This window comes from Micromys minutus, assembly GCF_963924665.1.
Source record: "Micromys minutus genome assembly, chromosome: 3".
In the NCBI taxonomy this organism is placed as follows: Eukaryota; Metazoa; Chordata; class Mammalia; order Rodentia; family Muridae; genus Micromys; species Micromys minutus.
Window position 1 is genome coordinate 786,425 of NC_137972.1, and position 15,770 is coordinate 802,194.

At 39.9% G+C, this 15,770-nt stretch overlaps 1 protein-coding gene across 3 annotated transcripts in view; it reads left to right on the plus strand.

Annotated features, from left to right (window-relative positions):
• Window positions 1-15,770, plus strand: part of IPO8 (importin 8) — a 65,744-nt gene that overhangs the window by 20,214 nt on the left and 29,760 nt on the right. For all 3 annotated transcript variants that reach the window (XM_080914839.1, XM_080914837.1, XM_080914838.1), the window contains exons 6-14: window positions 1,495-1,584; window positions 2,915-3,009; window positions 3,712-3,796; window positions 7,152-7,286; window positions 9,437-9,536; window positions 12,672-12,748; window positions 13,020-13,136; window positions 14,356-14,445; window positions 14,913-15,078. In XM_080914839.1, coding sequence (XP_080770965.1) covers window positions 1,495-1,584; window positions 2,915-3,009; window positions 3,712-3,796; window positions 7,152-7,286; window positions 9,437-9,536; window positions 12,672-12,748; window positions 13,020-13,136; window positions 14,356-14,445; window positions 14,913-15,078 — 955 coding nt within the window. The remainder of the gene's footprint in view (window positions 1-1,494; window positions 1,585-2,914; window positions 3,010-3,711; window positions 3,797-7,151; window positions 7,287-9,436; window positions 9,537-12,671; window positions 12,749-13,019; window positions 13,137-14,355; window positions 14,446-14,912; window positions 15,079-15,770) is intronic.

Sequence of the window (15,770 nt, forward strand, 5' to 3'; positions counted from 1 at the left end):
CTTCATGTGTAATTTAGTGAGATGAAGATTTTTATCAAAGCACTTATAATTAAAAGTTGGTTACACGAAGAGGCAAGATGTAAAATTAGCCCAAAATGTATGGAAAGTAAAAGAGACCTTATTGATGTTAAATCTTTCTTCTTTAAAGGTAGACCAGAGAAACAGCCAGTGACATGTATATTTCAGTTTAAGAGATTTATATGTCAAAAACAGGTCTGGGTTGTAAATGTTTGTAATCCTAGTTTTTAACGGAGTAGAGACGGGAAGATTAAGACATCAAGGCTATATGTTGCTCCTTAGCATGTTTGAAGCCAGCTTGGGCTACAAGAGACTCTGCTTCAGAATTTTAAATGTAACTTTTATTTGCCTATGGTAATTCTTGTCTTCCCTGAGGCTTACTGCCTCAGTCTGCTAACCTAGGCCTGGTCCTGGAAGCTTCTAGCATCTTTACAATCTTATCTAGGCCTAGAATGTTTTCAGCCTCTGAGATTTACTGCTGAATAAGCTCACCCTTTCTAGTTCTTTCTGGTTTACTCAGCTGTTCTGGCTCAACCTCCTCTCCAAGCAGATTGACTCTTGCTTCTCTTAGTTTCTGACTAAATTATTCTGCTTGGCCTCATGGCAGTCTGTTCTGAACTTCTGGTTCCTTCTCATTCTCTGGCTTGTTCTTTCACCACATCCTGTCTCTCTGTTACTCTCCTAGAAAAGCTGCCTCCTCCCTTGTTCTGCTGCTCTCTTAAGTAGCTTCTTTTTCCTCTCTGTTCTCTTGAGAGTTGGGCATATCCTATTCTGTCAAATCTTTCTCTGACTCGTCACTTTGTCTGCCTGTCAATTAGACGTCACTTTCAAACATGGTTGCACTTTTTTTAAATCAACTAACTTTACCTTCATTGTCTAGGATTAAAGGTGTGAACTGAGGGTGTGTGTGTGTGTGTGTGTGTGTGTGTGTGTGTGTATACTCTAGCCAAAAGAATTAAAGGTGTGTGCTAAGAGCTGAGCCACACCACAGCTAGAAACTTTTTCCCAGTAAATAATACAATCTCAAGGTTCACAGTGTAATGAAATATCATGCAATAAAAAATATATCCAACCAACCAACCAAACAAACAAACAAGCAAAAAAAAAGGGCTGGAAAAGTAGCTCAGGTATGAGAGTGCCTTCTCTGATTCATGAAACCCTGGGTTCAATCCCCTGTGCTACATAAAGCTAAGTATGGCAGCATACACCTGTAATTTCAGTGCTCAGGAGCTGGAGGCAGGAAGTTCAGGAGTCCAGGGCCATCCTTTTGGGTGAATTTTAGGCTAACCTGTGATATGTGTGATTTTGTTGCCTCCTACCTGCCAAAAATACATATTTGGTAATGGATCTTTTAAGGTTAAATTTTAGGTTGATCAGAAGTTGCTGTTTTCTTGCTCAAATATTATACCAGAAGGTATAAAATGCTGGTTTTTATGGGTAGGAGGGATCACTGTCTACTGCTGCTCTGTTTTCTAGTATGCACTGCCTCTTCAGCTGGTGAATCACCAGACCATGACAACGTGGATGGAAATCTTTCGGACCATAATTGATAGGACGGTCCCTCCGGTAAGTTGGAACTCTGAGGAAAGACTGCAAATGTATTGAATAGAGTACTTAATGCTAATTCAGTGTCTGGTCTGCAATTAAAAAACAAACAAAAACAAAAACTTACTATCATATTAACTTATAAAATACTGTCATACATAATAATGTTCACTTTTAGAACATCAGATCAGCAAAAGTATTAAAACATTAACTATGTTAAACTTTACTTAAACTAGTTAAAACATTTTAAACCTTGCTACATATCCCCCTAGTCTTTTTTCTGCATGTATGTTTAGAATTTTACTTATAAAATAGTACATTCACATTTGTTTTTCATCAAAAATAAAAAATATTACTAATATTTTCTGGCTACTGTTCTTTAAAATTAATTTTTATTTTACATTTAAAATTTTTGTTAGCATGTATCGTAGGTCAAAGGACACTGTGATTCTTTCAACCTTGGGGATCAAACTCAGGTCATCGGGGTTGTTATAGGCATCTTTACCAACTGAGCCATCTTGCAGGCCCTTAACTCCTTATACTGTCATCTTAATTGACTGTTTCATTGCTGGATATCTGGGTAGTTTTAATTTTCAAGCTGTTAGCTCTAAGAATGTAGTTAGGTGCTTGGCCAGAGTGGAACTCAGTGGCCAAGTGATTGCTTCCTGAAAGCATTGGTCTCCTGGCAGACTTGCAAAGCAGAAACAGAGCTCAGGCATATACTTAATAAATGCTGGCTGAGCTTGCTGCAAGTGTACACGGGCAAGGTTCTAAGCCACCTTTTTCTTCAGGGGAAAGTATCACATTGTGATCTTCAGTGGCAACAGTAGTGATTATTTTTTTGTTTGTTTATTTGTTTGTCAAGTTAACCTTTGTGTTTTAAGAACTTGAGTTGTCCTGAAAAATGTCCTCCATTCTTTTTGTGTCAGTGTCTTTTACTTTCATAATTAAGTGCCAAGGTTGAACCCAGGGTCTCTCACACTTTGTTCCCTTTCTTCATTGTTTATATTTGAAACAAATTATCTCAAGTTTCAGTGTGCCCATATAAGCAATAAACAGCTGAGCTATTTTTGACAATAGTCTTGTTACTGTTGCCCACATCAAAACTCAGAATCCCTTAGGTGTCTTGGTGCTTGTGTTTTGTTTCTGCCTACTTGCTTCTCTTAGAGAGGAGTATGAACACCAACACTGGCCAGTAGGGATAGGCTTAACTTATTTAATTCTTAACTAGCTACTCGTAAGAGTAAGCGGTCTTACTGTGTATAGCTATGACTCAATCTATACTAAAATTTATGCTTTTTTTTTAATGTTCTTAGGCAAAAATCTGACTTGGTTGTTTTTCTTCTCTTAGGAGACTCTTCAAATTGACGAGGATGACCGACCGGAGCTGGTGTGGTGGAAGTGTAAGAAGTGGGCTCTGCATATTGTCGCTCGTCTCTTTGAACGGTATTGCTCCACTTACCATAGTAATGATGCTACGGTTGGTATCTTGGTATTAGGTGTAGTTGAGTGGCCCCTGATGTCACACAGAATATCACATTTTCTTTTGCCTTTAAAACCAAAGAGTGGCTAGGCATAGTGATGCATGCTTCTAAGCCTCAGGGAGGTGGAGGGTCTTTAAAGTTATTCTCAGCTACTTAATGTGTTGGAGGCCAACATGAACTGTAGGAGATGCTGTCTCATACAATCAGAAACCAAAGCACAGAACCCACAGAGAACAAAGTTTTACCAGCTGTTTAAAATAGGCTTGTGCCTTCTGCCCCAGAAATCCTAACAACATTTTACAGCCTTTAGCGCTGTTCTTCCCTGTGCAAAACATGGACAACTTCTTGGGTTTTTGTTGGACAAATCTAGAAATTATACAAGAAGGTGCACCTGGAGACTTCTATTGACAAACATGTCAGGTATAACATTTTTATACCTTCTAGGAGTTACTCGTTTAGAAGTTAGAAGTTTCCTTCCAAAATGTTAACTATGCTCTAGAGTCTTAAGAGTTCCTCCTGATTCATGTTGTATCTTTCGGGAAAAGAGAAAGTGTTAGTTTTATGGCCTAGTAGAATATATCTCTCAATATCTGCGTTGAAAATAGCAAGCATGCTTTGTTTTTAAATGTCACAGTACTTAGATGTTTCCTCTTTGAATTTTAAGGTATGGAAGTCCAGGAAATGTCACAAAGGAGTATTTTGAATTTTCTGAATTTTTTTTGAAGACCTATGCAGTGGGAATTCAGCAGGTAAAAACTCATGCTTTTAAAACAGAAGAATGGTTATCACTGAGTGCTGCTTCTGTCTGTTTTAGAGTAGACTGGCTAACATGGTGATTCCTTGCACACAAAAAAGAAGATGATGAAATGGCATCGGTGGGAGTCTGCCACAGAACAGCTAGCTTGAGAATCTTGTATTCTCCGTCTGCTTCCACGAGAACTGCCTTCCTGACTCCCAGACCTGGAAGGAAGCCTCAGATGATGTAGACCTTGCCAGTGTCAGGCTCTCTGTCTTTTTACGTCTCTTAATTCTTTGAGCTTTGCCATATTTATTAGAAGATTCATACCCTCTGAATAAATCTGTTTCAAGAATAGTCAGCCTAGCATCTACCCCATCTGTGATGGGGTATGTGGAGTACGTGAAGGAACCAGTCTTGTAGATCAAAGCTGCAGGATCTCCATGACACAGGGACATCCAAGAAGAGCCTCAGTGAGGATCCAATATTGTTGTCGTAGTAAAAACCAGAGGCCTTGAACCAGACCAGTGACTCACTGCAATGAATATTTGCAGATTAAGATGTGTAGACAGAAGAATACACTGTGTGGCACACTGTGACACGCTGCAGTTCCATGGAAATTTTTTTTTGTGTATTTTTTTGTTTTGGTGGGAGGATGCAATGGTGGGAGGCAGATATTGAAGAGATGGGGAGAAAGATGGGATTGCGGTACATTGTAAAAGTTAAACCATCCCCCAAACAGTGCATGATGTGAAATTCACAAAGAATCAACAAAACGTTAAAATAGTCCAGCTTAGGTATTAATGAAGATGCTCAGGTAAAAACATACACATGTTCATGGAAGTTGGAGTATTTATTCCACATAAGAAAATGAGGAACTTGTGAGAAGCTGCTGAAGTTAATATTTAAAAACTTTAAAACTTGCAAAGGACAAGTGAACTCTGATAATTGGATCATCAAATATTGCCAACTGAATCAAGATATGTTTGTTTTTTGTTTTTTTTTTTAAGATTTATTTATTTATTTATTGTATATAAGTACACTGTAGCTGTCTTCAGACACCAGAAGAGGGCATTGGATCCTATAAAAGAGGGTTGTGAGCCTCTATGTGGTTGCTGGGATTTGAACTCAGGACCTCTGGAAGAGCAGTCCGTGCTCTTAACTGCTTTTTTTTTTTCTTTTTTTTTTTTTTAAGGAATTAATTAGTAATTAGCTGTGTTAGGACCCTTGTAGAAAAGCCAAGGCTTCAATAATACAGAAGGTGTTTATAGATTTTTCACAAATCTCACAGTAGTGTGAAAATAAGTACTTCAAGGGTGACTTAAGGTGAAATGGTTTCTGAAAAGTACTGTGACATGTTGCCTATGAGATACTTTATTTGGGAAATTAGTAAATAATTAGTCAAATTATCTGTTCAGCTCTTCAGAGTAGACATCAGCCTGATCAGTTGTGTCTCTGCCTCTTTTCTGTTGTTATTAAACTCCAAAAAGTGTCTTGGCATTGTAATCACTTGAACTCTGTTTAGAATTCTCTAGCGTCATTTAAGTATGCATGCATGCATATGCACATGTATGTATATACACATGCATATACTACTTGTATTAAATAATTACCTGAGTGGTGGTGACACATGCCTTTAATCCCAGCATTCAAGAGGGAGAAGCAGTCAGGTCTCTGTGAGTTCAAGGCCAGGCTGGTCTACAGAGGGAGTTCCAGGACAGCCAAGGCTGCACAGAGAAACCCTGTCTCAAACAACAAACAGCCATATCCGTGTGTGCTTGCCTGAAATGTTACCTAAGACATATGCTCTTGATATTTAAAAACAGTTTTCTTGCTAGGAATTGTCCTCTGCTGCTGTCTCGTCTCCTCCATTTTGTTTGGGTCCCAGCAGTGTCAGGACTGTCCTGTTCAGTGTCACCTTTTCTGCCACCATTGCAGCAGTTTCTAGATGGAAGTAGGACTTCAGACAAATTTTCCTAACCTAGATTTTAGGCACCATGTATAATATTAATACTCTGATTTCTAAATTTTGTTCATATTTTGAAAGGTTTAGCAAATCACCTGTAAGCTAAGCTTGACCCCTGGGACCAGGAAGTGAGAGGCAGGAGCCCTGTGTTGTCTCAGCAGACCCTGAGCTGGTCACTGTTGCCTCAAGGTTTTTTCTTATAAACAAGATTGTAACCAGCCCATAAGAAAAGTCAGCTTTGTTTTATGTTACAGACACTGTTGGTAGCCTGAGATTATGGAATATAAATATTCTACATTTTTCTCCTAGAATTTTTTTTTTCTCTTGTTAAACTATTTACCTTTCTGTAATGTATTCTGGTATGAAGGTTAGTTAGGGATCTAATTTGACTAGTAGAATTGCCTAAACTAGTACTATTTTTAGAATAATATTTATATCCTAATTAAGGCCTAAGTGCTATGTGAACATGTGGTACGGTGTGGTTTGTTGTAAAATGTTTAATCAGTCAAATCTGTAATTTTATTGAAAGTTGAAGACGCTAGCTGTCTTAGTTTGGGTTTTATTGCTGTGAAGAAACACTGTGGCCATAGCAACTCTGATAAAGAAAAACATTTAAAATGGGGTCAGCTTGCAATTCAGAGGTTTAGCTTGGCAGTGGTGACACATGTGTTTAATCCCAGCACTCAGGAGGTCAGCTTGGTCCACCGAGTCAGTTCCAGAACAGCTAGGGCTTCACAGAGAAACAATCCCACCCCTCATAAACAAACAGAACAAAGCAAACCCAACAAACAGTTCAGAGGTTTAGTCCATTATCTTTATGGTGGGAAGCATGGGAGCATGCAGGCCAAAAAGTCCTGAAGAGGTATCTGAGAGTTCTACATCTGGATCAGCAGGCAGCAGGAAGAGAGAAAGACATTGGGCTTGGCTTGAGCACTTAAAACCTCAAAGCCCAGCCCCCTCAGTGACACACTTCCTTTAACAAAGCCACACCCACTCCAACAAGGCCATATACCTCCTCATAGTGCTGTTCCATATGAGCCTGTAGGATACCATTCTCTCATTTTCTTTTTCTTTTAAATCTTTTTGAAAAAATGTATTTACATTTCAAATGTTATCACCCTCCCCCACTATCTGGCCATTTAGAAAATAGATTTGTTCTGCATAGCATATATGTTAGAAGAGAAGATGCTTAAAATTAAGTGAGCCATCTCTTAGCTCACTGTAATACACCAACCTATCTAAAAAGTAAAACGTCTGCTTGAATAGTCTTACATTATCTCCCCTGCTTGCATAGCGCTCTGCCTCCATGGTATTTTATGTCATACCATAAACACTCCTTCCCTCTTTAACCTAGTAATTGTCTTGTGTTCCTCCCCCTCAACCCCCACTTATTTTCCTATAGGTACTACTAAAAATTTTAGACCAATACAGACAGAAAGAGTATATAGCCCCTCGTGTTCTTCAGCAAGCATTCAACTATCTAAACCAAGGAGTTGTCCATGCCGTGACTTGGAAGCAGATGAAGCCACATATGCAGGTCAGTGTTGGTGGTGACTCTGTAAACCATGATTGGCTCTTAGTTTTTCTACATAAGGTAGGTATTGTTTAGTCTTATGTTTTATGCTTAATCTTTGTTTCCACTAGCAATAATTTTTAACAAGTCTTACATTATAAAAGGCTTGCAGCGTTTGAGCATTTTGAGTGGATTTGAGGTTTGTGAGTTGGGAGGCTTGGAGTGGGTTCCTTCAGTCATTGATTTAGCCTTAGTTTCTGTTCTCTTAAGGCAGATCATAATGTTTATTTGACTCTTGTGTGAAGGCATTTTGAAAGCTGCCAGTGGGGCTTCACAAAGGGAGTGAGTGATGCAGATTAAGTCTGATAAATGACTCTTCTCTTGTGGATATGTTTCAAAAGGCCAGCCATCCTGTCTTCCTTCTTAACTTCCTTCCTTCCTTTTGTTTTATTAAAAGCAACTTTGCTATTTTTATTTTTTATTAAAAATTTTTATTAAAATGTTTAACACTGTTAATGGCTAACCCTGTTTTTATTAACAACTTTTTTTTTCAAAGATAGAATTTAGCATCATTATTTGTAATAAGAAGCCAGAATGGTAAATGATGAATCAATAAGATATACATTTTCTCCACATATAAATAACTGTGTAATTTTAAGGAATTAAAGTGAATTTTCACTTCCAATAAACTCAGTTCTTGGTGTAAGGTTTTTTTTTTTTTTTTTTTTTTTTTCTTTTTTCTTTTTTTTCTTTTGAGACAAGACTAGGCTGGCTTTGAACTCACAGAGATCCACCTGCCTCTGCTTCTTGAGTGCTGGGATTAATTCATGCACCACCATGCCATGCTTAAAGTTCTTTTTGTCTTTTCGAGACAGTAGCCCAGACTGACATTGAATCCTTTGTAATAGTGGATGACCCTAGACTTCTGATTCTCTTGTCCCTGTCTGCTAAAGGTTGAGATTACAGGCACGTTCCACTACTACCTGCCATGTCTGGTTTATGGGATGAAGGGATTGATATAAGGGTTTTGAGACCCTCGTGAGCTAGACAAGCACTCTACCACCTAAGCTACATCTCAGTCCCTTGTTCTTAAATCATATATGCTGGTAGCTGGCCTTGCACTTGCCATTTTCTTCTACCTTCTGAATGCTAGGATTACGTTGATTACTACTCCCAGCTTTTGTTAGTATTATCTGAATATATGTCTTACATATGTAGCATCTTTTAAATTTGTGAGCTGTGGACTATTCATAACTATTGGCCTACTTACTTTGACCAAATAGTTATAATCTCTTTGCAATTAGGAAAAGATACTGTTTTCATTTTGTTTAGCTTATCCCTGTAAGTCTAAGGATGACATGAAATAGTGTCTTAACCTTTGACCTTATTACATGGCTTTCACATAGAAACTTTCAGGAAGTACTAACCTCTAGATGTCCAGACTGAGTTTCAACCAAGTGATAATTTTTTTTCTTTTAAGATTTACTTATTTTGTGTGTATGGGTGTTTTGATGTACACTTGTCTATGCATCATGTACAAGTCTGTTGCCCAAAGGGACCAGAACAAGTCTTTGAATCCCCAAGAACTTGAGCTATAGATGGTTATGAACCACCATGTGGGTATTGGGAATAGAACCCGAGTCCTCTAGAAGAACACCTAACTCTGTCTAGCCCTAATCCTGATTTTATGTGAGTAGTTACACAGGGCTCTACTTGAATTTAGCTGCTGTTCCTGGGTTATTTAGGGGATGTCCCTGAAACACAGCCTTGGATTAGAGCACTAACATTTTGGAAATGGAAGCAAAAAAGACATAGTGTTGTAGATGTGTTGATGCTTAGGACTGACATGGACACATGGGAGATTTTTACAGGGAATGTCCTAGAAAATGTAAACCTGGTGGCATTTTCCTTCCACTAGAAATCATGGTGTGTTTACTGTTGGTTTGTTATTGAAGGTCTGCTGTTACTGCCCTTAGTTCAAGGAGCATCGTTTAACTGGTCTTTTCTGCTCCTAGCCTCCAGTTTCCAAGTGTTCAGTCTTTCTGAGCTTTATGCTGTTGGGCCCTCTGGATGTGAATGCAGGCTGAGAAGGATTGCTATAACCGGAAAAAGTAATGCCAGGAGTCTTGTTGGAATGGCCTGTACCCAACTGTCTTGTCTGTTTCTTGTCTTAGAATATCTCCGAAGATGTGATTTTCTCTGTGATGTGTTACAAAGACGAGGATGAAGAGCTGTGGCAAGAAGACCCGTATGAGTACATAAGGATGAAATTTGGTAATTGAGAAAGTTCCCCACAGCACTTCCTGCACATGTAAACGCTGCTGAGTCTGTTTCAGTGCAGCTCGGCTCTTCACGATGAGCTATGAGATTCTGAAAAGCCTGATGCCTCTGGGTGAGGGAGGTGGAAGCATCTTGATTCACCTCTTCCATCAGAGTGAAGGTCTTTGCAGGGTGGTTTGCTACCCAGGCTGCATGGCTGAAATAGAGAGGCCACATTCTCTTCTGTGTCACCACATTGCACTCACATTCTTGGAGAATTTTGGTTTCTGCACATTTCAGAAGCACCTCAGCTTGGTTTATCTCCACTGTCCCACACCATTGGATAACATATTCCATCACAGAATAGGATTTTCTCCATTGGCCTCACTGTGTGTGACCCAGTTCCTTTGGGGATCTATTTGGTTTGGATCTTTCTAGAGGCTATTGAACTGAGTAGGTTGCCTGATAAAGACTCCCCTTTGTCTTGGTGAAACCTTATTGCAGATGTTATTATGTGTAAGTCTGTATCCATCCCATATTAGAGATGTAAGCGCAACAATGTTACCATATATATTTGCTTTATTTTCCTTTTTTTTTTTTTTTTCCTGTTCTCATTTCTATAGTCTCCTGGTCTTAATTGGCACCAGTCAGCCTTCAGTAATGTTGAAATAAAGATTGCCAGATTTAAACTGGTATAGATGTGTTGAAGGTACCATGAGAAAATTGTTTACCTTGTTGAGTTAGTTGTCTTAGGTTCCAGCAGTCAGCTTAAACCCCCGACTGGGCCCACATCCCAGGCACCTGAGTTTCAGATCTTAGCATGCTTTGTTTCCAGGAAGAACAAGGAAAGGAGGAACACTGCCCATCTGTTCTCTCTCCACTGTGCCTTTTCCATAGAGAAGTCATTGTTCTTCAGGATTTGTGTCCCTCTCTTCCTTGTGTCCACACCTTTCCTTGTTGGCTTTGACAGAAGGATGAAGATCTTCTTTCTTCTTTTTTTTGTTTTTTGTTTTTTCTTCTTTTTTTAAAATGGGATCTTACTCAGTATCCAGTAGGCTGGTCTCAAATTCTGACTCAGCTTTCTGAGTGCTGCATTTTATAGGTATTTGCCATCCTACCTGCAAAGCTATGCTGGAGGTTGAATTTAAGCCTTTGTGCATGCTAGGTAAGTAGTCTACACTGAGCTAAAGTTAAAAAGTTAACATTTTTTAAAAGGTGTGTTTGTGTGTGTGTGTTTGTGCACACACACATGCATGAATGCACCACGTATCTGTGGGTACCCAGGGAATCCAAAAGTGTTAGATTCCTTAGAGCTGCAGTTATTGGTGATTGTGGGGCGCCTGATATGGGTGCTGGGGAACTGAACTTGGGTCTCCTGGGAGAGCAACATGTGCTCTTAACCCTCTGTCCCCATCTTAACTACTCAGCCACCCCTCTAGTCCTTTTTTTTTCCTTTGACTTTGTGAGTAAGACTCTCTTTGCTTTTTTCAGGCTTGCCTTGAACTTGCAGCAATCTAGCCACAGCCTGCTCACCACACTGGGATTGCATGTGTGTGCCACTGTGCCCAACTTATTACCTAGCACTCGTTTGGTTTTGTAAAATACAAGGAGTGTCCTTAACTTTCATAAACCTAATATTCTTTAATTCATTACTTGTTTTTGGTTAAATGGTATCTCTTTTTAAAATAACAAATAGTGTTGGCATCTTTATACTCTAATACAATAATAAAAAATAAAACCCTTTCATGCTTGCTCTCAGCCTTTCTGCCATAATGGGTATTTACAAATTTCACCACCTGGGGGTTCAGTGGTTAAGATCACTAGCTGCTTCTCCAGAGGATTCAGGTTTGATTCCCAGCACCCACACAGCGGCTTACAACCTTCTGTAGTTCCTTTTTCTGGGGATTTGACACCCTCTTGTGGCCTTTATGGATACCAGACATGAATGGGGTATACAGACACGCATGAAGGCAAAATATCACACACACATAATGATTGTATTTTACAAGTTGGTTAGAAGGGTATTAGCAACTTAAAAAAAAAAGTTACTGGGGAACATTTCTTAGTCATTTTCTCCTGGCATGATTGAGTGGTCCTTCTAGTCATTTGATATGGGCATTGTTTTCAGATGACCACGGGAGAAAGTTACTGCATTTATTACTTCTGTGTAAATATATTAATTAATACTAATACTAATAATTATTATCATACTCTATAATCAGACTTGTACAGTTCCCAAGAACTATGCTTTTAGATTTGGTAAAAGCTGACCTGAGCTCTGGCTTCAGTGTTGTGCTCCAAGCTTGCCTTCATATACATCTGTGACCCAGCCTCTGTGAGATGCAGTGGTTTTAGCTGTGAGCCGAAGATAACAGTATTGTGAAACTGAGTAAGGAAATGGAGTCATAGTGCAAGGTTGTAGTTGTGTGAGTGATCGCACGTGTGCACATACATGAATGTACTGTGTAGCCCTGACTGCTGGCCTCAAATTCAGATATCCAGCTGCCTCTGCTTCTTGAGTCTGCACTGCCATCACCACCACTGGGGAGTTTCCAGATTCTTAATGCAACAGCTTGTTGTGCAATTGTGGAAGTGGTTGTGGTGTTAGGCAGTACATAAGTACTTCAGCACCAGGCACTTCTTAGAACTCATCCTTGCTGTTTCTTCTGCTTGAACTTTTTGTCTTCAGAGTTCCATGGATGGCTTTCTCCCTCACTTACAGGTTGCTTCTCTCTTGTTACTTAACAGAGAATGGGCCAGGTGGGTTTTCTCTGTGTTAGTTACGGTCTCCCAACCCTTTCACATCTCTTCTCTCAGTCTCTGTCTCTGCCACGTAAGCTTCCATATCTGATCTCTACATCCCTAGAGCATAGAGCCTGTCACATAGGACACTCTGGATAAGTTTTTCTTTTTTTTGGATAAGTTTTTCTCGTATTTTAGTAGAAGTGAAGCACGTTTCCTGTGTTCAGGGAAATAGATACCTGAGATACACTTGTTTTCCTTAGTCCTGCCTCTTGAAGAATAGCACATGGCGTTTGCTAAACATGCTAAATCATAAATTATGCACGAAAGTCTGTAAACTACTGGCCAGGTTTAAAATGTGTATAATAAAGAGTTGTGTTTTTACTAAGACGTATTTTGACATTTTAGATATTTTCGAAGACTATGCTTCTCCCACCACAGCGGCCCAGGCCCTCTTATATACAGCTGCAAAGAAAAGGAAAGAGGTACACAGCTGCTCTTTGTAATTTAAAACTGAAATGTAGTTGCTATTGATTTGACACGCTAATATGTCCTCAGTATCTGAAAATGTATATCATTGTTCCTTATAACCTGTCTCTTTAGTTTTTGTTGTTGTTGTTCAAGTAAAAGGTTGAAGTATCTTTGATACTTTCTTCTTGAGCTTATAGGTGATGAGTTCAATGCAGTAATATAGTAACAATTTTAACGACTGATGGAGATTCATTCAGATTGAAATGGATTCTTCTTTTTCTTTAGGTATTGCCAAAAATGATGGCATTCTGTTACCAGATACTAACAGACCCAAACTTTGACCCTAGGAAGAAAGATGGAGCCCTTCATGTGATTGGTTCCCTGGCTGAGATTTTGTTGAAGGTTAAGACTATCAGTTTCTTTTTTTCATGTGGAGGGTATTTGTGATAGTGTGTGTGTGTGTGTGTGTGTGTGTGTGTGTGTGTGTGTGTGTGTGTACATGCATTTGGAGGCAAGAGTCAGGAGTCTTCCTTTGTGGCTCCCCATTTTATTTATCTTTATTATTTTGCTTACTTTATGTGTATGGGTATTTGTTTGCATGTGTGTCTGTATACCGTATGCATACCTGGTACCTCAGGAAGCCAGAAGAAGGTGTCAGATTCCCTGAAGCTGGAGTTACAGAAGTTTATGAGGTGTTATGTGGGTACTGGGATTTGAACCTATGTCCTGTGGAAGAGCAGCTCTGGGCTCTTTAACTGCTGAGCTTTCTCTCTAGCTGCTATTTATTTACTTTTGGACAGGTGTCTCATGGCTTGGAACTTAGCAGTTACTGGGTAACTGGGTAAGATCCCCATTGATGTTTGGGAATCTACGTGATGCTGTAGTCACCAGTACCCACACACTTGGGTTTGGTGTACCATGACTCCTGGCCCATTTGGAAATCTCAGTTCAGGTCCTCACACCGTGTGGCAGATAGTTCATCAACTGAGCCATTTGCCCAGCTCAGATTATCAAAATTTAACTTAATAAAGCTGTGAAGCTCAAGCCAACAAAAGCATGAAAATTAGTGGTGACTAATTGTAGTTGATTACCGTTACTATAAATATCCTTTCCTGTGTAATCTGCTTTTTAGAATATATTTTATTTACTCACTTTGAGTGTGTTCATGTCGCTTTGTGTGTGTCCCACAACACAGGTATGGAGGTCAGAGGACATGTGGGAGTTGAGAATGAGTTCTCTCCTGTCTCCATATGGGTCCTCAGGATAAAATTAGGTGATCAGGGTTGATGGTAGCATCCTCATTTGCTGAGCAATCTCACCAGCTCTGTTACCTACTTTCTTAACACAAAGAAAATTTACCTTTGCAAGTTTGTCATTGTGAAACTATAGCTCCATAAGGAAGATCTGAAATGACTCTAGTATGATTTCTTCTCTATATAAAAATAAGTTAATATAAAATTGATCTAAGATGCAATTTTGACTTAAAGATGCAGAGTATATATCAGACAATTTTACAAAACTGGGTGTTAAATGCAGTCATCATAACCATACTTTCTGGAAAGTAGCTCTTACACATGATACAGTCATTGGCACACTAAAATTGAATTTCTGTTCCCAACAGAAGAGTTTATTCAAGGACCAAATCGAGCTGTTCCTGCAGAATCATGTTTTTCCATTATTATTGTCAAACCTGGGATATCTTAGAGCTAGAGTAAGTTTTCCTTACATCTGTTGTGAATCTTAAGATTTTCACCTGTAGGGTAGATTTTTAAATGAATGTGATGCTTTGGTAAAAGGTCTTTTGTGTGTGACACGGTCACAGAATGCTGTCACACCAGTGGCTGCCCCTTGACACTCACAGAGCTCTGTCATTCTGGTGGCTGCCCCTGCCACAGAGTAATATCATCCAGTGTCTGCCCCTGACTGCCACAGAGTGATGTCATCCAGTGTCTGCCCCTGCCACAGAGTGATATTATCCAGTGTCTGCCCCTGACTGCCACAGAGTGATGTCATCTAGTGTCTGCCCCTGCCACAGAGTGAAGTCATCCAGTGGCTGCCCCTGCCACAGAGTGATGTCATCCAGTGTCTGCCCCTGACTGCCACAGAGCGATGTCATCCAGTGTCTGCCCCTGACTGCCACAGAGTGATGTCATCCCAGTTCCCCTTCTTTCCTTGCAGTCCTGCTGGGTGCTGCATGCATTCAGTTCCTTGAAGTTCCACAATGAGCTCAACCTCAGAAATGCAGTGGAATTAGCGAAGAAGAGCCTGATTGAAGACAAAGAGATGCCCGTCAAGGTGGAAGCTGCCCTTGCACTGCAGTCACTGATCTCCAACCAGACACAAGGTGATGCCACGCCTCTTTTCTTCCTTTTAATAAATGGCCTTAAATAACCTCGCTGCTTTCTTTAAAGAAGCAGATTTTCTAAGCCCAAGGATCCAGAGTTTAGATCCTCCATTTGTGAATTTTATAGGCATTTATTCTGCCTGTTTTAGTTCTGTTGATGGTGGTTTCCAGGAAAGTTTAGTCAGAAACAATAATTGCTGGGTACCAGAGTAAACTGGGCATTAAGGCACCCAGACCAGCTTTGGTGCTCTTTGACTGACCACACGAAACTGGGCAAGGCATCCAGCTTCTCTCTGAAGCTTAAGGCTGGCAAGGTTCGAAACCTGTCAGGCCTTCCTTTCCTCCTGTCTCAGTTTAAGAAGTTAGATTGGACAGCGTCAAGGTTCAACGCTAGGGTTCTGTGGTTCTACCAGTTGAGAAGGTAGCAGGTAATGTTCCCAGTGGGCAGTGACACAGGCAGTTTGTTTATTCACAAAGATGTTCTATTAAGATCTAAATAACCTTTGCAGGTAGGTTCAGCTTTATGAGAACATGAGCTGGGTCCTGTTTTAGCAGGAAGATTAGAGGAGGTGTAAAGGTCTTTTGGGGAGGGTAGGTAAAGATGGGGCAGGACAGTGACAGCTTCCATCGGGGCAGACCATAGTCATGATTGTCCTCTGGATCCACTGTCAGGCTCATGACACAGCATTTGT